This window comes from Lampetra fluviatilis, chromosome 53 (genome assembly GCF_964198595.1).
Source record: "Lampetra fluviatilis chromosome 53, kcLamFluv1.1, whole genome shotgun sequence".
NCBI classification, from domain to species: Eukaryota; Metazoa; Chordata; class Hyperoartia; order Petromyzontiformes; family Petromyzontidae; genus Lampetra; species Lampetra fluviatilis.
Genome location: NC_136327.1, coordinates 2,160,205 through 2,181,647, shown reverse-complemented (window position 1 = coordinate 2,181,647; position 21,443 = coordinate 2,160,205). Strand labels below are relative to the sequence as shown.

The following is a 21,443-nucleotide window of genomic DNA, read 5'->3' as shown; positions in this document are numbered from 1 at the left end:
CACCGCTCACCCCCCTGGGCCCCCTCTACCCCACCCCCCTCTCCCCCACCCCCTCGCCCCCCTGTCCCCCACCCCCTCTCCCCCCTCTCCGCCACCCCCTCACCCCCTCTCCCCCACCCCACTCCCCCCGCCCCCTCTCCCCCATCCCACTCCCCCCGCCCCCCTCTCCCCCACCCCCTCTCCTCCACCCCCTCTACCCCACCCACCGGAGACCAAATAAAAATCCATTATACGGGGGGTTTTGGATTGGTTAGATCGCGTAAATACAAATGTGTCGTTAAAACAGGAGGATGTCTCCACAAATCTGGCTGTCCGCCTGATGATGCTAGTCTAATTACTGGCGAAACGTCGTACTCAGATTGTAAATATTGTAGTTGGTTTACTCACCTAACACACCGGTGTTCTGTTTAGGTGACACACCTTACCAATTAGCTGTGTCGGGTGGTGGCGGGTTTAACGACACATTTATATCTACGCGATCTAAACCCCCCCCCCCCCCAAAAAAAAAACCCTGTACTACTTACGTCTTAAACTTTTTGTAAAAAAATATTTCATTTATTTTACATTTTAAACAAAGCGACCTCTTGGCCCGGAAGTCGCGACGCTTGAGCCGGAAGCGCCCGGCCCCTGCTGCTCCGGCTACGGAAACCCCCTCCACGACGACCGCCGCCATCTTCAGTGGGGATTCGTGAAGGCGAACAAGAGGCGAACGGGTCCCCGACCCCATCTCTCTCTTCTCGCGCGCGCCGTCCGTGGTGGAAGCGTGGGATCGCGTCAATACAGGCGTCGAAAAATCGCGCAGACTTCGCGGCGTCGCGGCCGCCCCCTCAGCGCGCCATGCACAGGACGATGGCTCACCAGGCGGGCGATGAGATCGGGTGAGTGGAGCGCGCCGCCAGAGTGTGGGGAGAGCCTCAAAATGGCGGCGCGAGGGGCTCCCCCCTCCCGCGCTCACCACGGCGGGAGAGAGACTCGAGAATTTTTTTACCGATGGGTTGCTACTATTGCTGTTACTAACTACCGTTACCGACGGTGTTAAGTGCCGTCGTGTTGCGTCGGCCCACTGTCGTGTTTTAGCCCTGTTGCTATTGTTAGCCGCGTGACCGCGTTTCGAGGCGGTTGCCTGCGATAAATGCCCACATAAGTCACTTTAGTTTGAGCAATCGTTCGTGCCAAAGCTCGCTTCTCAAATATGTCGGTGGGTCTTAACCTGATAAAAAAAATAGTTGGTACTATTTCACTGGATTATGAATACTACCGTGGTTACTTTTCCTTTTGAGCGTGTTATATTACTGCTGCTACCGGCGTTAACTGCTATGGCGTGTTACGTCTATCATTACCGTGTTACCCCTACAGTTGTTACTATCAATACTCGACCGGTGCTTATATCTCGTTAAAGAGTATTTGCGATACATTTCCACACGTTAAGCCGTCTCGTTGAGCTATCATTAGTGGCCAGGTCGCTTCTGAAAAAGCTAAATAGCTCATTGGGCCTTAACCTGGTAAAATAATAAATAGTACTTTTACTGGGTTATTAATACTACCGTGTTAATATTCGTTGTATTACTGATAACGTGTTACTGCCATATTCCGTATCGTGTTAATCCTACTGCTTTGTGTTATTATTCCCCTTACTAGGTATTATAACTTTTGTAGATTATAGTACATCTTAAGCAGAGTTTCAAGCTGCTTTGCGTTTTGGGCCCGTGGTCACGGTTAACGCGATTTAAAAACAAGTTCGTCATTTGTATATTCGTCGTTCTTGCTAATACGTACGGGTTCATTACTACAACCACTGGTTAACAATATTCTTAATGCGCATCGACTAAAGGTTACGTCTATTACACGATGCTTAAGGCTGTCTGTTCATATTGAATGTGTGTAGTGAAACGTATGCTCTTAGATGCGGGTGAAAAGAGGATCTAAAACAGCCTTGTGACGATGCGAAACTATTCGTGTTAACGAACACGCAAAACCTGAAATGCCCCTTGTGAGATGTCCCAGATTAAGGTCTCGGACCTCTATCTGCTGGAGACTTAAGTTTTAGCCGTCCCTAAACTAATTCCCTTTCCCCCCGCAACTATATAACAACTTTAATGGTTGAAGAATTGACATGAAACATCTTAAAGACCATAGTCTTCGGGGACGTTACCTTGTTGGCTGTGGGTTCAAGAAAAAGTTTTAAGTTCAGCGAGAAACAAAAAGCGGCTTGGTCTACAGCGATTGCGAGATATCCACCGTTACTCTGTTTTATATATTTAGATACTTAGGTTTTTTTCGGTCAAGTCACGTAGGTAAAACAATAATAAAATGATAATAAATGAATAACTAAATTAAATCACGTTTCGGAAGCAACACAATCCTCGGTCACCAGGTGTAACTGCTCCAGTAATTTAATTTATGTTTTAAAAAACACGTTTCTTGAATAGCTCTCTTCACACGCTACAGTCATTTTACTGGAGCAGTTACACCTGGCTTGTGTTGCTTCCGAAACGTCGTGATTTAAATCAGTTATTTTCATTTATTATAATTTTATTATTTTTTACCTACATAACTTTACCGAAAAAACCTAAGAGTATGAATCCTTGCAGTCACGAAAGCTTAAAATCTAGAATATATTTAGATTTTGTTTGGGTGCGGGGGACAATTGCTTATTTTGTGATCGGTTTTTTGTTGCCTAGCGCGATCGTTCGCCAAGTGTGTGGGTGCTAACAAAGCGAATCGACTCGCTAGCCACCACGTGTCTCGCTTGGCGGGAAGACGGCGGGGATGTCGTTCTTAGTGATTGCACGGCCCCATGCCACGAGGTTTCCGAAATATGATTATTCCTAAACCACGCCTCCTACTACTGTTTGGTATTCGCACCAAAATGTATACAAGACACGATAACTTAATGTGTTGTTGTGTGATAGCTTTATTGAACCTGAACCAGGCCGTTGCGACAATCCTTTCCATCCCCCCCCACTCGAGCTGTGTTTCCAGGAACAACCGCGGGGTGACCTCGTGGAGGTTGCGAGCGCGTTCTGAAAAGCCACCCGAACCTGTTTTTCTCTCTGTGCACTCACTGTTTTTTCCTTCCATGGGTGGGGGGGGGGTGTACAGCTTTTATTTAAACACCAGTTAGCGAAATCATTAGGCTCAAAACGGCCAAGTGCTGTAGAATAGATGAGTGTAACATTTATCCATAAATTTAACGAGGTTTGTTCCTATGAGAGCTTGGGGTCAAAGCAAAATTAGACGATGGGAGGAGGGAAGAAGAACCAACATAGTTGTTGGAAGCGATCATTTCCAGAGTGGGGCTTGCCCTTGTTGGGGAGTTCTAACCGAGCCAGTCCAGGCCTTGCTTCACTGCCTCGCACTAATTCCTGCGGTTGTAGTTTTCTACAGTCGTCATCTGCACAGCATTTAGAAGGGCTTTGAACTGTTAGCGAGCTTTATTGTCCTTGAAGGAAAATAAACCAGTTTAGTGCCTTATTCCGGATTTGTCAGAGTAATACGTGGTGGAGTGGAATTATTGGTATAAATAACCAGTGTGATGTGATAATATAGCCGGGCACACTTGAATATACGTTGTTTAATTGACCAGAATAATGTCAAGGACTACATGAGGCGCCATGTGCTACTGGCTGCCATCATTGATTTATAAAAGCACACGAATGTAGTATTTGTTTAGCAAATGGTCTAGTGAAGTCTTCTTTTACACTGGTAATATATCTTGGTTCGTGTGCAGGTGCATCTCAGAACAATGAATCCAGCAGTGGCTAATGATTAATATTTTACACGGACCATGCTTGTGAACATAAGTAGAACGTGCGAAATACACAGTGCAGATCTAATTGAGAGTTGTGTGTGGTCTGCAAAGACTTACATATATGCAATAATAACCTGCATACATGATGCAACCTACACTACTTGTTTTAATTGAAATGTTTTTAATGTTTATTTTTTACTGCAGGAAACTATTTGTTGGCGGTCTGGACTGGAACACCAGCCAAGGTGGGATTTTAAAAACACCTCAAAATAAAGCTCGGGCAGATATAATTGTATAGTATGACACACCGATGTGATTTGTAAACGGAAGTAATGCAATCTAAATTCTTCTCGCTTGAATGGTGGAAATAAGAGCGCGATTGCTCAGACCGATAACCATTAATATGCATTGAGTATTGCTGGTACTGTTAAATGGTTTCATATTTCCGTGGTTCAAGTATGCATGTCTTGTAGGTCATATCATACACACAATTCAATATGTGCATTGGATGTCCTCATAGATTGTGTACTCGTAACAATTGAGGCAGGATTGTAATATATATTACTAATATCAATTTTCTTAACCTAAACCTCTTACTGCTGCCCAACCATCCCAGAATCAGCTTTTTCTATTATATCAATTGGAATGGGCCATGCAACATGAATTGAAGTACAGACTACACAATCTATAATATTGAGTTGAGAATGCTCAATATGGTCTAGTGGTAAACTCCTGTTATCTGTAAATTATTTGACACCATGCCCACAATCCCAGATAAGAGGAGTTATGCTAAAAAATACAAGTTCCATGACCCATTGTGAAGAGGTTATAGAAGTGTGGTACAATACCGTGTGCGGAGCGTCATCATGTTTTCGCTTGCCATTTCAACAGAGGGACTGCAAATGTACTTCTCGCAATTTGGGGAGGTGATCGACTGCGTCATCATGAAGGACAAGGAAACGAATCAGTCCCGTGGTTTTGGCTTTGTCAAGTTCAAGGATCCCAACTGCATTGGCATGGTGCTGGCCAACAGACCTCACTGCCTCGATGGCCGCACGGTGGGTCTGCCGGACTGCTCCTGTCCCCTCTACGCGTCATTCCAAAACACCACCTTTATTTTAGCTGAGATCTAAACCATTTTTCTATAACCTTCAATATTTATTGTCATTAAAAGTATTGTTTTTCGACGACGGGTACATTGTTGCTACGTGCTACGAAATCGTCTAATGAAATGTGTGATCTATGTTACTCAATTGGGATTACAAATAGTAGTCGTCGCCCCCTCATTGCTGTTTACATGGCTGGTCCTGAGTGACCTTGTGACCACAGGGATATACGCCACTGGGAGTGCCCTTAAAATTGTTTGAGATGTGATTTATTGTAAAGCACTCTTCAGATGACCCAGTATATATGGTCCTATGATCAACTATATTATACAGTAATTCCTCATTTAACGTGGTTGATGCGTTCGTGAAAAGTGCGAGGAAATCATTACAGATATTCCATTTGCGCTATAAAACCAGCCTGCAGTCATCCTACGGCAGGACAAAGAACTCGGGAGGATGGTATGCCGTGTCCCAGAATTCCCCCATACCGCTCAGCCGCGCAGCTCAAAAAGTTTTTGGTCGTCGACCGAACAGAAAAGACCGTGTTTTTTAACAGGGCACATTCTGCGTTGAGCGAAAAAGTGTTTCCGAATAGAAGAACCGCGTGTGTTCACACACAAGGCGGAAACGCTTTGCGTGAACACACGTTTAGCGAGCACTTAACGTGTTTAGAATGAAGTCAATATTTATTCATGACTGTATTTATTTCTTACAGATTGACCCCAAGCCGTGTACACCTCGTTCCATGCAGACGCCCAAACAAAACCACCAGGAGGTAGGTCCCTTGCATGGCACTTTTCATGGCACTTACTGTGGATAGAAGTCCGCTCTTGTGCATTAAGCAAGTTTGTAGGTTTTTCCTGAGTAGTTTAAACTATATAGCGTCACTTACATTTGGCATACAGTACCTGATAAATGCAGCATAAATCAAATCCTGCTTTTATCCAAAATATGCATGTTGATCACGTTGCTTATTTGTACAATTCCTTTACACTGTTGAGAAACACTTTCTTGGCTTAACAGTTTTGATGTTTGTGACTTGATGGGTTCATAGCCTAGTATGCCATCCTCTACACCAGCGCACACTCTCTCCCACCTTCCCCACAACAAAAATACAATAGAAATAATTTGACACTTCACATTAGTGTACTTGTTCATCAAACATTAAAGAACTTTGCGGTCATTACATTAAAATTATTATATTGCACGACAAATTTAACACCGTTACATTCTGAAATGCCCTGCATGTGTATTTGTCACCACAGCAAGCTGCTAAATCATTGTCTTAGTGACAGAGCTGGCAAATACAATCGTACATCTTAATGTTTTCATGGTTTGTTAACAGACATTGGATTAAGCTGACTGCATTTTTGCAAAGCTCGTTAAATTTAAATCCAGCCCTAAAGTCAAGTTAAGATATCCGTTACAATGAGTGAAGACTTTCAGTAGAGTCTTGCATTGGGATGTTTTGCCAATACAAATGTCATTGTAACTTCTTAATGGGTGCAACCGAGTGCATTGTTACTTTGGCTGTGTGTTTTAGTTTCTAATTAAATGTGCCCATGTGGCTATGTGTATTTTCAGAGACCACCTCCTACAAATCAAAATATTATCAGATGTAAAAAGATTTTTGTCGGTGGAATTCCACACAACTGTGGGGACATGGAACTCAGGGAATACTTCAAAAGATTTGGCATGGTGAGTTGAAGCGACACTTTTGCAGCCTATTTGTATAATGCACACAAACTTGGTCCTGCCATAAAAAAATATACATCTTATATGTGCTACCCTCAAAGTAGCACATAAAATATTACAGGTAGGAACAACAGTTCCACACTGCCCACCAGGGATTATTTGTCTGTCGTGCATAGCCCCTCCCAAACATGTACGCTCCCGGATTGGTTGAAGTGCATCACGTGACCGCGAGCTTTCTGTCGTGCACGAATGCGCTGTCCAACCAAGTTTCTACCCGCCCACTCCGAAGGAACATGTTTGTCACGTTTCCACCCTGACCCGGTCCCATCCTTGGTGTGCGTCGCCTAAAAGCTGCAAACAATATCTATCACAGCCATACCTTAAATTACCCATGGTACTTACCACACATTGAATCTTACCTCGGATGAGAACGGTAGAAACAGTAACACACTGCCCTTAATTTATTCTCTATCATTCAACCAAACAAATGATATTCCCTTGCACTATTCTCATACAGTCGTTAAAATGATGTTGAAATGTATTGCGTGGCTTGTCCATGCAATTCATTAAGAATAGAAGAGGTTTCTTTGGTAATCGATTGATTTATGAATAACTAGTTAATAAAGCCTGTCTTTGGCAGGCATAAGTTTTCAATTAATATAATGAACCTGATATGATTTTTTTAATCTATGATCAGACACTAACAACTTCTCCATCGGAAACCACTTAATTTAAAGATTACGTTATTTTGTTATTAGGTAGAACAATAATTAAAGAACTTCATACTCTTGAGGAGAAGCTCCTATCTTTAACTGTTTTTTTATTATTCATATTTTAACATAATAAAATGTGTATCATTTTCGTTCAAAACCGCTTGAATCTGAAATATTTCAAGCAATAAAAGATAAAACTGGTTCTTTCTTAAATTTTCTGTTTAATGCTCTATCAAACGGAAAAAAACGCAGTCATATATTTTGAGTGGTTCCTGAATGACACGCAGCAAACATGTTTGTGGGGCACTTAAAATTGAGATTTGGGGGGGCCTTAAAATAAAAAATCTTGGATTTCAGATGTTTCCTGTCTGTGCTCTAAAAGCTACCTATGTACCAAATTTCAGCTTTCTAACTTATCGGGAAGTACCCTAGAGGCTTTTGAGACATACATACAGATTAAGGTCTTTATATAGATTTACATTTTAAACATTGAGCATAAATACAATCAGAAGGTGTCTTCCTCAGCCATTAAAGGTTTTTACCTGAGATGTTGACTGAATTCATACGCAGTACTTGGCTATATCTGATTGACCTCAAGGTATGTGTATTCACTCGCTGCCCATAAAGGTATCCCTCGGTTTAGAAACGTTTAGTTTATGGCATTTCGCATTAACACCACAAATTATGGACACTTTTCCATGAACGAAATCGATTGTCCACGTAAACGAAATTTCACATGGTCCGCGCTATGAGATCCAACAAGAACCACCCGGGAGGTTGCGTGGGGGCACTGACTGGGATGCCGACAAGTGTTGTGAAATCTGGCTCTGTGAACTGTAAAAGGATGAGGCTAAAAATGAGTAAGTATGATGGCAATGTGGCACAACTGATTTAACTTTTGTGTTTGTGTGTCATAACACAAACCTGGTTGATTTTCTTCAGGTCATCAAGCATGTTTTACATTGGCATATTAAGACCTGTTAATGCAACTTCACATCTAGAATATCTCTTCAGGTGGATTAATGTGTACAGCAGGTTGCATATCAATATGCTTTTACAATGCCTTTTGTGTGTTTTTTTTAGTGGACAAGTGTAAAGTTGGATTGCATATTTTTGTAATTAAAATATTTCACCTCCCCCTAAATTGTTATTGTAACATTAAATGAAAAGAATGTGCAAATAACTATTTCTAAGCTATAATAATCATAAAGGCGTGCCTGTTCAGAAAAAAACTACCACACTATAACTCAACAATCGTCACTGGTTGCTCTCCTGCTCAACTCATTTAAGACCCATGTTGTGATATTGATCATACATTACAGTTTGGAGGTAATTTCACTGTTTTGCAGGTTACAGAAGTTGTAATGATATATGATCAACTGAAACAGAGGCCGAGAGGTAAGATCTTTGTTGTGCATCACAGACTGCATTAGGTCAGCAATGCATATGACAAGATGTCCATTTCAACGATTCAAATTGTAACTTGTAAATTTTTTGGTGGTCATAATGAGCCATTGCATATATATACCCTGTAAATGTATTATCTTGTCATCTGCATTGCAATTCGTGTAGTTTATACATTAAGTACGATTATGGGCAATGGGTTGCTCACATAATCCATGCATCAATAAAGTGTCCAAGTATAATGTCGTGCAGAGTAGGTCTTTAAATATGAGACGTTAAAATAATTTTATGGGATGGGTGGGGGGGATATTACTTGAGTCTAGAAAACTCAATCGCATTATGTGCAGGGCTTATGCAGGATGGCCAATTTATATATCCAGTTTGCACATTGTATCTGTTTAAATGATACGCGTTTTATTTAGGTTCTCGTTTACACATGCATCAGTGTTCAGCGAAACAGGAATACTGAAGATGCGATACAGCCCAGTGTTATGGGTTATGTTGAGCTGCCTCATTAGAAAAAGGACATTTTTTAAATATGAAATTGCTTTACAATTTGTGCATTTCGTCTCGGTCTATACATTTAAAAACAGTTTTTGTCAAATCAATACCGTGACCGTTAACTTTAGACTCTACAACGTGCATCCATTGATATTTAACACTAATTTGAATGTTAGTGCAATGATTACACTCAACATCTGGAAATCCACTTGTAACTTTTAAGAACCAGGCTTGGGGTGCAGAGTTAGAAGCACTACTGTTGAGTGCTTGATGCTTTCATGCTGGTCACAACATCCATGATGCACATTGCTGCCCCATTGCCAGATCGTTTTAATTCAGCTCATGTTCATTCTGAAACCCACTACAGTTCTGTAGCATTTTTCCATTCGGCCTATATACAGCATATAAATGTAAAACTTGACTGCACACATACTTTAAATTAAAGTCATTTCCTGGCTGCTTTTGTGTTTCAAGTACTGATTTTGACACTGCATCAGTACTCATTGAAACGCCCACTGACAGGCACATGTGTAAATATAGCACGGGTATGTTATACATAATAATAGGTGCGTGTTTGAACAAGCGCAAAAAATAAATTTGTAAAATGTAGCCTATGAGCATGATGGTGCGCACTTTGGGTTTAGTGTCCATACAAGACTGCACATGGCTGTGTTCCACGGGGTGTTGCTTTCCTGGTGTATGATCCCCAAACACTTGGCTGACATTTGAGTGTGCGAGATTTAAGTTCTGCAAGGGCCATTGACAAATGGGTTAGTGATTTGTCAACCCAGCTCTTTGTTACGTTTTGATGAAGTTGACGATGTAAGACAATGCATGCCTTTGGAACTTTCACGGTATTAGTTCATAATGACGTTCGGATAAAAAAAAAATTAATCGTGCACTTATTCAATATAGTTGAATTTCTTGAGAATTTTTATTCCAAGTGAAATAATGTCCTTTTCCGAATGTATTTTGATGAAATGAGTCGTGTACAAGCCTTTAGACAGAATTTGACTTCATGCACAGATGAGTCTGTTTAATGTTGTTTCCTACGCTATTGTTAAAGTGTTAATAATGTTTTAAAGCGGTACTTTTCAACCATTTTCATTTCACGTCACGCTCTCGAGCTTGCTCGATCTTTTTTTTGCGGCACACCAACCCGAAAAAAAACCCGGTCCTGCTGATTATCTCAAGCCCCCAACCACATGCCTTCCCCCCCATTCACGTTCTGGGCTCCCGCGTGCCTCTCTCCCCGGCTGGCTGGTAGCTGGGCTGCCAATCAGAGCACATCTTCTGGTCGGTGAGCAGTGGGGAACCTGGCCTGTGGGTTGGTGGTGCGTACGCTTGGATGGGAAGGCTGGGGAGCTTGAAGTTCTTTCCCTTCCGATTCGGTTCTCTTCGCATAGAATCCTTTTCTAATTCCGCGGCGCACCTGGGACTACTTCGTGTGCTTTGGCACACTGGTTGAGAAGCACTGTTTTAAAGTATAAGCTGTATTTATACAATTGGCACTAGCTTTTAAAATAAATGGCAGCAGTGTCAATCGCTACATTAAACAGATTCCACTGTAACTATATCAGAACTTATGATAAGTAATATTTTAATGTTGCCATAGTTTGTTTATAAGCTGTGTAAGTTTTAATTTATAGTAAATAGTTTGCTTAATGTTTATGATTTTGTATTGATGTGTGTTAATTATTTTTCTTTAGCCATTCCCCTGTAGGTGTCATTGTGGCTGTTACCTTACCGGTGTTGCAGATGAGTACAGGCTGTTTAGTGGTGGCTTGTTCTCTTTTCTGGACTGTTCGACCATTTTGCCATAGAAGATGCTGATTTCCTGGAATGCCACAAACTGGAGAATTGCAGTGGTGGTCTCCGTAGGCTGCATTTATGCTTCCACAAGTTGTCAGATTTTACCTCCACAACATTTTGCGTCAATTTGGGGGAAAGCACAGCTTGTGGCATTTCTAGCTGCGCATCGGTCGCCGCTCATAAATTTTGGTCAAGAAAGATGGGCCTTGTAAAAGTCTGTCTGAGCCTGTACTTGTTTGCAGCAGGCATCTGGAGCCTCTCCCTGCTGCCTGTGCTGAGTTGGCATGGAGAGCGCTTTCTGATGGTCTTTCTAACCCCCGTATCATAAGGATAAAGCTAAGTGTCTGCTGCGCCACTGAATGCCAAGCATGCCGTGGTGAGCCCGTGAGCGTGAAGAGGCTATACCTCCCCTAATGCTGTGCATCATCCTGTCTTGTGTTACTTCACCCTGCTTCCTTGAAACAATCTACACCGTGGGATAGGTTTTGGATTTATTTCTTTCGAAGACGAGCAATCTGTGGACCAGGCTGTCAACTTGCATTTTCACGACATCATGGGCAAAAAAGTGTGTAGTAGTAGTTTTATTTTTACTTAAGTTTTTGCTGGGGCTTAGCCTTTTTGTCATTCACAGGTTTTGTGTAAACCTTAGCAATTAATGTTTAAAGTAAAGACATTGTGCCCACAGCCGTAACATGCTGTGAAGGACATGAATGTTGAGTCCCAGTATTCCAGATCCTTCAGCAAAAAAAAAAGTAGCAAAAATACTCGGCATAACAAGCTTTTTCAATTTAAGTCGACTAGTTTAATTCCAGTCCTGATGTCCAAGCAACCAATAGCCCCTTGCCTTAGCACTATATTGGAACGGAAATACATAAATCTTGCCCCCCTTTAGCATGTTTGATGGCATGTTCACATGATTTATATCCTTGCCATACAATAGCCTTGTGGCTGGCTTGCCTCTTAATCAGTCTGCAGACGTGAACGTCTCGGCTCTGCTTGTCCAACTGATCCCACTATATTCTGATCAACGCCATTTCAATTTACGGTGCCACAGCAGGTGTCATGGCCCAACTCTGCTGCAGCAACTGCCCTTGTTTTGTTACCTGCTGTCCCTGACTAAGAAGTCACATTTATTAACAGCCAAGAGACATCTCGCATGGCAAACTATTGGCTTTTACAGATTATGTATGAATAGTCGTAATTTATATCTATACCGTCAGAACGTTTGTAATTATTTCTTTGCATGCAGTGCTCTTGGCTGCTCGTCTCATGGCTGGCATGCAAGCTGTGGCCTGTGCGTTTTTGAAACACCTTAAAGTGTGTGCTTCTTTCACATTAGGTTATTCCCATTAACCACTCTCAAACAGGTTTTTATTTGTTTAATCCCACTTTAAATTCCGCTATACACTCCCAACGGAGTTTAGTTTTTTTATTTGAGAGGCTACGTATTGCATTACTTGGTTACCTAACGGGATGTGTGCATGAACTATCCAGAGACGATAAGGAACACACCGACGTGCTATAGCTGGGGGCTATTACATGGCAGACATTCCTCCAGTGAGCTCTTCATAATAACTTGAGTTACTTTCCCAATGATATTTAGCCCTTAACGTTGCACGTATAAAAATGCGTATACCTGGCAGATTTGATTTGGAGAAAAGGACACCAATGGTGTGTTCTGCAGGCTATTAAAATCTTCCGATTGTCGACGCAAGTGAAGGAAATGTTTTGGTTCTAGAGGGTAGAGCTCATGTCAAGGTGGATCAAGGTATAAGATATTTTCGTTGATATTACGTATTTCACTATTGCATTTGCTCTAGCCATGCAATCGTCGTTTAGCAATTGGTGTGCATCTTTGCTGAAGGACCTGTTTTTACATAATTTCACATTGTCATTTGTTGTATGTTGATTATTTTACATGTTCGTTTCAGGTATAAGATATCTGGTGTATCTTGTTGTTTAAAAGAAACAAGGCTTTCACTTCTTTGACGGGTGTCACGTTTGTGATGCAAAGTGAAAACAAGTTTTTAGCTGCTCTCGTACACTTGCAGAATTGCTTGATTCTTAGCAAGTTTGATATGTAAACATTGAGACACTTGAGAGTTTACCATTGTCTTAAACATTGCCAATGCGTTTGCTGTGATAAAATCTAATTTATTATTGTCCATGCAAGATTGTAAAAAGCGAATTAAGCCTTCTTTTAAACAACAAAGTACAATACATTGTTGCTGGGTTTTTTGTTGTTGAATATTTTTGTAAGCGCGTTAGATTAAGCCGCCCCCTTCACGTGCTTTTTTAAATTAATGCTTTACTGAAGGGTAAGTCTTTAAAATTATCATTAGTAATAAGTTATTATAGTAAAATAGCTTTGTAAAAGTGTTAAGCTGACTGCAGGTTTAATGGCTTTGCCGAGGGAGCTAATGAAGCTTGTGGTGTCGGTGTAGGTGGAGGTGAAGCGGGCCGAGCCTCGGGATGGCAAACCACAAACATCTGGTCAGTGGGGGAGCAGAAACATGCCCGCAGCTAATGGCTGGGGGGGTGGGCAACCCCCCTCTGCTCCCTGGCAGCAGCCTGGCGGCTACGCTGCACCAGGTAACGTGTTCACCCGATAATCTCCCCTCGACACGGCTTGCAAATTTAATTGGGTGTGGGATTGCTGCGGTTGTCTTTGCTCGGGTAACGACGTTTAGATGATGGTATGTTTTGCATTTGAGAAAAAGTGTGAAGTCGAAATTTTCTGGGCACGTTTGTCTTGATTTTTTTTTTCGTAATGGAACAGCCAAAATAAAGTAATAATTTCAGTGTTAATCTTGAAAAGGGGCAACCGTTAATAGATTATCCTTTAAGGTTGAGTGTATATCTCAAAATTCCACTAAGCTAATTGTTAACTTTTGTTTGTGTGCAAAGGAATGTGGATGGCATCTCCCCAACCTATGGGTGAGTCTCTTGATGTCCATGATAGATGCCATATCTATACATTATGTAATGCCAGGCACTTTGCTAAGCAGTTGCCTTGCCATGCGTCTGCACCGCCTCTGAATTATGAGCACTTGAATATGGACTTTTCCAAATGTTGACCCCATATTTGCCAAGCTCAGGGTGCAAAAGTGTTATCTCGGTGACCTAGGGCCATAAACTTAGTCGGCTCAGCTCTGGATTGTCCTCAATGTGGCTGAGCTCGGGCTTGAGTGGTGCATCCATGGAGTGACCTCGGGCTCAACTCGTGATTATCCTGAGCACGGCTAATGACCATGCTCAGATCTATCTCAAAAGTTAAAGCATTGCTTTGAGCCCGCTCACTCGGAGCCAGAGCTGGGCCGTGACTAACAATATGGGACCCTAAGTGTTCATTTGTATACGTGCTGCACTTATTCTAGCCTAATGCACACGGCCCTTTCCGATTGCTGTTGCAGGAGGGTTTGCTGCTGGACGAGGAGCGCCTGCCACCTTTAACCTGTACCCTGCCCCTCCCCCAGCCCCAGCCAGTTACAACCCCCCACCCCAATCGCAGGGCTTTGGGCAGGGGGCGTACTCGCAAGCGCCACAGTACGGTGCGTACCACCATCGTCCAGCACTCACACATTCACTCCAGTCAACTCGTTCACTGACCGTTGCCTCATCGTTCTTCTGTCGCCGACTCGGATCTGCCAAATTAACCGTTTGATCTCGGGCTGTCTACCGTACTGCATGTCACCAACTCGCTCGCACTTGCGCTGACTGCCATTGCAGGTCAAACCTTTCTTTCTCATTCCCTCGTATTCTGCAACTTATTACCTTGCCCAATTCAAGTAATGTGTTAACGCTCTTCTATTCAGGCTTCGTGATAGTGCTGTTTGGTGCTGGCCACAATAATGATCAAAATCTGCACACAGTATTCTTAGGTTTTTTCGGTAAAGTCACGTAGGTAAAAACATTAAAAAGTAAAATTAAATTAAAAAAATAAAAATCACGACGTTTCGGAGGCATTGATTTTTATATTTTATTTTACTTTTTAATGTTTTTACCTACGTGACTTTACCGAAAAAACCTAAGAATATGAATCATTGCAGTCACGAAAGCTTCAAATCTAGAATCTGCACACAGTGTTCAACGTGACCGTATTTCAGCTTTACAGAATGCTGCTTTGTGACACTTAAATGGATTTTGTGTTCTCTAAATTATGAGGCACCATTTTACGTATTTTAAAACAAACACTGGGAGGGGAGTGCATCTTATAATCCTGGTCGGTGTATATGTGACCAGATTTTTTAAATGACTTGACACGGCCAAGGTTTGGAGTACATGTTTCTCACGTGTCTTTATCTTCTAAAGAACACTCATTACCGTACCTTTGAAAGTCGCTGGCTTTTCATGTTGCACTCGGCATACATTCTGCAATTGAACTGTGGTGAATTTACACAATTGTGTGAATCATTTGCACTGATATCCCACAACATGTTAATGATGTAGGTACGATCTATTTGCCTTTGTGTTGCCTGTTCATTTGTACTGTAGTGAACGGAGTGTCAAACAAGGCAAACAGTAAACCTTGCAATGGAATATATTTTGCAGTTCAGCACTTTGTTTTGAACTCTTGATTTCAGCAAGAACATCACATACACAGGCAGTAACCGAGCTACAGAAGGGGTTAGGTTCCAGAGAAATTTCCGTAACCCGAATTTTCCATATGTCGGAAACTGACCAATTTTTCCCCCAAAATTAAGATCAAATCCCATATTCGGAAACAGTTGTGCCTCCCCCCTCCCCTACCGATTTCTCTCTGCTGTCTCGCGTTACCGTCCCGTTTTCTATCGTGACCGGTCACGTATCACTACATATACGCTGTGCACTTCCTATGATTCTTTAATTTGATCGAATATCTACCCTAATACTACCCATAATTAAACTAATGGAACATACTGTACCGTGTCTAATTGTTTATGAATACCACGAAGCATAGAAAACAAATACGTAATACTACAAAAGGAAAGGAGACGATGTGGCGCGGTTACAGTATACTCACGGCAACAATGTAACAGCGTGACTCGTAATAGTGCTATACATAAGCAGATGCTCAGATATACAATTGTATCTTTGTTATAATTAATGAATTTTGTTTACAGTCAGCCTAGATTTTGATACCAACTGTGTTTTGTTTACCTGTAATTAGCATTGTCTTCTGTGTAAATATTGAGCTGTAATAGGCATTGCACCATTCTGTGATGACTTTGTGCTGACGTTGTCGATGATAATGGTAACCCTGGATTTTTAGTCCGAGAATCCAGTTAATTTCATTTAAAATTATTAATTTGGGCTCCTTCACGTTCATTTTTTTGTAGGGCTTTTTTGGAAAATGTATTATGTCCCTGTTGGCTGTGAACTCTTATAGATCCCTCATGCCAAGATGAACATTAAGCCTCATCTCATGTTCTTTTGTTTGCATTGAAGTCTCTATTAAGATGATGTAGTGTGTTTTGGCCCTCAGAAGTAGGCCAATTCATACGTTGTAGGGCATAATAACCTCTAAATGATAAAGCGCCTTTCATATTGAAGCGTGTTACAGCGCTGTACGTAAAAATAATAATGCTCTGCACAAATATTGATAAAATGATAAGCAAAATAGCTGATAACAATATCAATGACGCAAATTACTATTTAACCTGAAGTGGTTTGAGAACCTTAATTTCAGAGTCCAAAAATCCTGCTCGTTCATATTTAATATCATCTACGGTAGAAAAGATTTCCAATAATTACAATGTATGGAGTTCTCCTTTTCATCTGTCCAACTATGTCCAAGTGTATGTCCCACAGTTCTGCCTCCTGTTCAACAAGGTTTGATTCACCGGACTAGAGTGACTTTGAGGTCCATGATATTTAGGCCTTCGGTCTTCATCACCACACCGGTTTACCTGGTGGTAAATGGAGCACACTTTTTCAACTGAAAGTCTTGACTGGTTGTGGGTGTGCCTATCCTGACAAACAGGCTCCGTTGGTGACAACACCATCACTTAATAGCGAATGATGGGTATTGGTAATTGGGTGCCAATCCAGTATAGTTACTCAGCTCCTCAAGCTTCGTAAGGTTTTGTCACCGCGTGCCCATCTACGAAGAAAATGTGCCCATATCACCTGCTGTTACAATGTCGTATTCCGTTTGTGTGATTTGCAGGCCTCCCAGCTGGGTTCCCCGGCTACCCGCAGCCTGCCCAGCCAGATCAGTTTGGGCCTCCGGCTGTTCCGCCCCAAGCTGCCGGTCCACAGCATGGTCAGCTGGGCTTCCCTGCCCCCCAGAGTCAAAATCCCAACGCAGACATTGTAAAGCCCCCTAGCGACTACCCCACCTTCAGCCAGTTTGGTGAGTTAATTTGCCACAGCCCACAAAGCACTTGTGGTTGAGATTCTCAGTAGGGCCCCACGAATTGGAAAAAAAAAACTAAAAACGACGCACTCATTCCTGTGTAACGTGACTTGTGAAAACCACGCAGAGCGGACGCCAATGTGGTGTTTCACCCACGTGCCAGGATGTGCTGTTGCGAATTTACATTTCCAAAGTATTAATGTGCAGTTGATACATTCCGCTGCAGTAGTGAACTATATTCAGCGTATTTCTTCGAAGGTGGGGAGGGAAATATTTAATCCTATGTGCAACAATTTTGTTGTGCTCCGCCCTTGTGTTACCCATTTATTTACTTGTTAATAAATGAGGCGTCAAACAGGGCAAATATTATATTCTTGGGCTTTTATGGTGTTTGGGTTGTGAAGCACCCACATACAAAGCAGCCACAAGAGTACATTTCATTTTTACACACAAGTCGTGTATGTCTAGAAGCTAGTATTGCATTGTAGAAACTCGCTTAAATATTAAATCATGCGTTGTGTACAATGGACAACTTGTGTCTGACAGATGCACACAAAGCAAAAAGTCCATGAGAATGGAGTACATTTGGTGCACACAGGACGGAAACCTATTTTCTGTACTTTACATTTAATGGTCGCTGTGCAGTGATGCAGGTTGGATGTCTTGCACATGATGATAATCTGCTTGCCTATAGTGCTGGATTGGGAAGCACGGTTGGCTATGTCCGGTGCGAAAGAGATTCAAATATACACGTGCGCACACCTTTTTGAGAAAGCATTGGAATTGTGAAGTGATTTTGGTGGTACATGCTGTGTGTTTGGCCAGGTATGGGTAACTATCCACAGGACCCATCAGGATACGGTCCCACGCGTCCCACCCAAGCCTACAGCCAAAACGAGCAGAGTTTTGGACCCACAGGTAAAATTCTTGTAAAATGTGCCCCTGTTTTATACAAATGGCTTACCCTGGCTACACCTTAGTTTTTAATCTTTTGTTTAAACTCATTCCTTTGAGCTTGCTTCATAGTGTGCGGCTTTCCAATTACTTTTTTCCCCGATTATGGTTCACGATAAAGAGTAAAGTGGGCTGCTGTTTGATGCCCGCCCATGCTTTGTGTTGTGTTTCAACACTTGCTGTGCTTTTCCCGACCTTTCTGAAGCACTCTCCTGCCTTTTGAAATGAAATTCCATTGGTTACGCAACATTTCCATGGCAATAAATCTTCATCTCAAGATTATAATTTAAGATTAATCGAACATCGGATCAACTACTATTGCTTAAATCACCAAATAGTTTATGCACAAGATGTTTAAAATGTTACTGCTTTTTTGTTTTGAACATTAAAATAAAAAAAAAACTACCCTTCCCCTCCCACCACTAGGCAACAGGATGATTTGTATCAGGCCTGTGTTCACTTTGGTGGCATAAAAAAGTGACCGGCAGGTGTTTTCGGCTTCACCTCGTGAAGCTGTTTCCCGTGCCGTCCTACATTTCCGCGTGTTAAACGTAGCCCCCTTACCCTTGTGCGGTTTCTATTTTTCCACATCCCCTTAATTGCCGAACCTGTCTTTTTTTTGTGTGCGCGCGTGTGAATGGTTGCCGTCTAGGTTACGGACAGGAGCCAAGCAATTACAGTCAGGCACAGGGCTTTTCTGATCCCAACCAGCAGGCACAAGGCCTGGTAGCCGGTGGCTACGGACGAGGCCAAAGCCACCCATTCCACCCATACCGCCGCTGAACACCTCCTCCCCCCAACAACAGTGCTTCACCCCCCAAACACCAAAGCTGTCTTTGTCTTGGGTGTTCCTCAGTTTTCTCGACTTGCGACAATCACTTTCTCTGGTTTATGACGGCGGAGGTCTGCCGCATCTATTTTTTGAAATGACATTCCTCTACACTCTGGGAAAGAAACTGCAAGACTTTCCTCCCTTGTACTCTACCCCCCTTCCTTTTTGCGGTAAATTTAAAAGAACTGTGCAATTGTAATAGAAAATAAAATTTTGCTAGTTGCAAACAGATCTGGTTTATATTTAGTGTGTAATGCCTTTGTTTCAATAAAAGTAAAACATTTTTACTGTGACTGAGTGTTTCATTATAAACTTCCTTTGTCAGGAGTGGGTGGTGGTACTGTTTCAACTTCTGCGAGCATTATACTTTAAAACATACTTATTGAATACACAATCCGATATTCAATTTTAAAAATAACATGGTTATCGCTAAACTTAACCTTTTGCGATCGATTCTCTGTTTTGCCAAGCCGTGGCAATGCTACTCAACTGGTAGCTGGATTTTGCGTCCTATATTTCTCACTGATTGCTTTCTAGGCTACACACCACTTTGGCATATATACACAACTTGCCACAACACCCCACACAGAAAATGCAGTACAGCACAACTCGGCACTATACACACTGACCATCGGCAAATCATGTTAATTGCGACCGTCAAGTTGGCTGGACTGGCTAAGGAGCGGATTCCCCTATATCCTGTTGGGGTTCGTCATTTTGTTATATGCGTTTCATCAAATCTCTTAGGAGGTGTTCACTATTTGCCTTCATGCATGCTGTGAGTGATGTAAATTACAACTTACCCACTCGTCACACCACGCCAAAGACTGCACTCTGAACCACTGCACACGCGTCAATGCTTTTACTGGTAGGAACCTGGTTACACCAGCCCACGGGATTATTGTCTGTCGTGCATCCAAAAATGGGAGGGGTGGGGCTGGGTGAGGAAGGTGGGAGGCAGGGGCTGGTCACCCCGTGGTGCCCTTATAAAACTCAACGTTTAACCTTGTGCCGGCTTGTGTCCGCCCTCAGTCGGCCATATTTGCGGAATACAACACGCTGCCGTTGACCCTGGCCATTGACAGAGCAACCCAACGTTCCTACCAGCTCCCTCTGCAGGAATGTGTTAAATAACTTGATTAAACGTGTTTCTGTATGTGTAGATGGGTATATACAAACTGGTGACTAATGCATTTTATTTTGAGAAAACGTTCGCACCAAACCATTGTTTTGAGCGAAATAAGTGAACTGTCCGCACATGAACTGGGTTTTATAATCACCGCCGCTCGTCACAAAGTGGTGGTAACGTCACCGCGACGATTGTGCCATGCTGGGCGCAGTTTGGGGCCACGTGGAGTCTCGAAGGCTCGCAAGCTGACGCTGCCTAGGGCCTAAGAAAAAAATGGCCATGTTTTGTTATGAAAAAAAAGTCACCCAAGATATCTTCTTGAATAAATATATTTATATAGCAAGGATAGGCACAGTGTATGTATAAAGAGGCAGAGTGGTGTCAATTTAAATCTTTTGTTCATAAGGTGAGAGAAATTAACTTTTAGAGATTTTTTTCAACTGTAAAAATGTATCACTAAAGGCCTACGAAACAAATGCCTAGGCCCTCCAAGAACCTTAATCCGGCCCTGCCTAGGCGTTATGGGTTGACTGAAATAACTGGCAGATGCATCACATGTGCTGCCCGCTGTTTTACAAACACCCTGAACCACGGGTATAGCCATCAATTTAGGTGGAGGGATGGGGGGCGAACTGGATTTGCAGCAGAGGGGAGAGTATGCAGGTGGATGCTGAGGTGAAGCACTTTCTCGGACGTCAAAATAAGTCCAGGATTTGACAACCACAAGGCACACGTTGGCCTGACTTTCAGCGAATTTCTGCCACTGGAGGCTGAGCAATGTGGTTTGCGCCCACTGGTGAGTGACGGTGAGTCACGTGTCATTTACGATTAAGTTAGCGGGCCGCACTTGTTCTTAATTGGCAAAATTGTCACGCATTGATAAGGAAGAACAATCAGAATATGGTAGCAAGATATAACCACTGGGAAATGGAGCAAATCGTTTTTCCCCATATAAACATTACAGTGTGTTGTCTAATCGTTACACAGGTGGCGATAATAAGGCACGCTTTCCATACTTTTTGTAGCATTCTGAGAATGTTTCAGTCCCATAGCCGCGACACTGAACATTCGGTCTCCGTTGTCGCGACATCCTCCGCAGAGGCCCATGCTGGGCCCTTCACCCGTCTCTCAGGTCCGGTGGTCAAAATCCTCGACGTGAATTACACGGAGCACACGTGTGTAGGTAATCCCCAGATTGGTAAAGTCAAA

The 21,443-nt window shown here is 42.5% G+C and overlaps 1 protein-coding gene and 2 non-coding genes across 6 annotated transcripts; all 3 read left to right on the top strand.

Moving 5' to 3' along the window:
* The first annotated feature begins 645 nt into the window (after positions 1-645).
* On the top strand, positions 646-19,389 carry DAZAP1 (DAZ associated protein 1). Of its 4 annotated transcripts, none has more exons than XM_078879216.1 (13): positions 647-878; positions 3,956-3,996; positions 4,643-4,809; positions 5,573-5,632; positions 6,442-6,555; positions 8,615-8,663; positions 11,465-11,547; positions 13,427-13,574; positions 13,890-13,919; positions 14,459-14,533; positions 17,131-17,316; positions 18,145-18,237; positions 18,926-19,389. In XM_078879216.1, exons 1-13 carry the CDS (start codon positions 838-840, stop codon positions 19,054-19,056), a joined length of 1,218 nt encoding a protein of 405 aa, XP_078735342.1. In that variant the 5' UTR covers positions 647-837; the 3' UTR covers positions 19,057-19,389. The 4 variants fall into 4 exon arrangements, with proteins under 4 accessions (XP_078735341.1, XP_078735342.1, XP_078735343.1 ...); XM_078879217.1 differs by having other exon boundaries at positions 649-878; positions 14,396-14,533; positions 17,131-17,226; XM_078879218.1 differs by having other exon boundaries at positions 660-878; positions 14,396-14,533.
* Positions 15,444-15,576, top strand: LOC144949382 (small nucleolar RNA SNORA13). The gene has a single exon (XR_013640275.1). It is a non-coding gene; the product is annotated as a small nucleolar RNA SNORA13 (small nucleolar RNA).
* On the top strand, positions 17,626-17,757 carry LOC144949383 (small nucleolar RNA SNORA13). The gene has a single exon (XR_013640276.1). It is a non-coding gene; the product is annotated as a small nucleolar RNA SNORA13 (small nucleolar RNA).
* Positions 19,390-21,443: the final 2,054 nt, after the last annotated feature.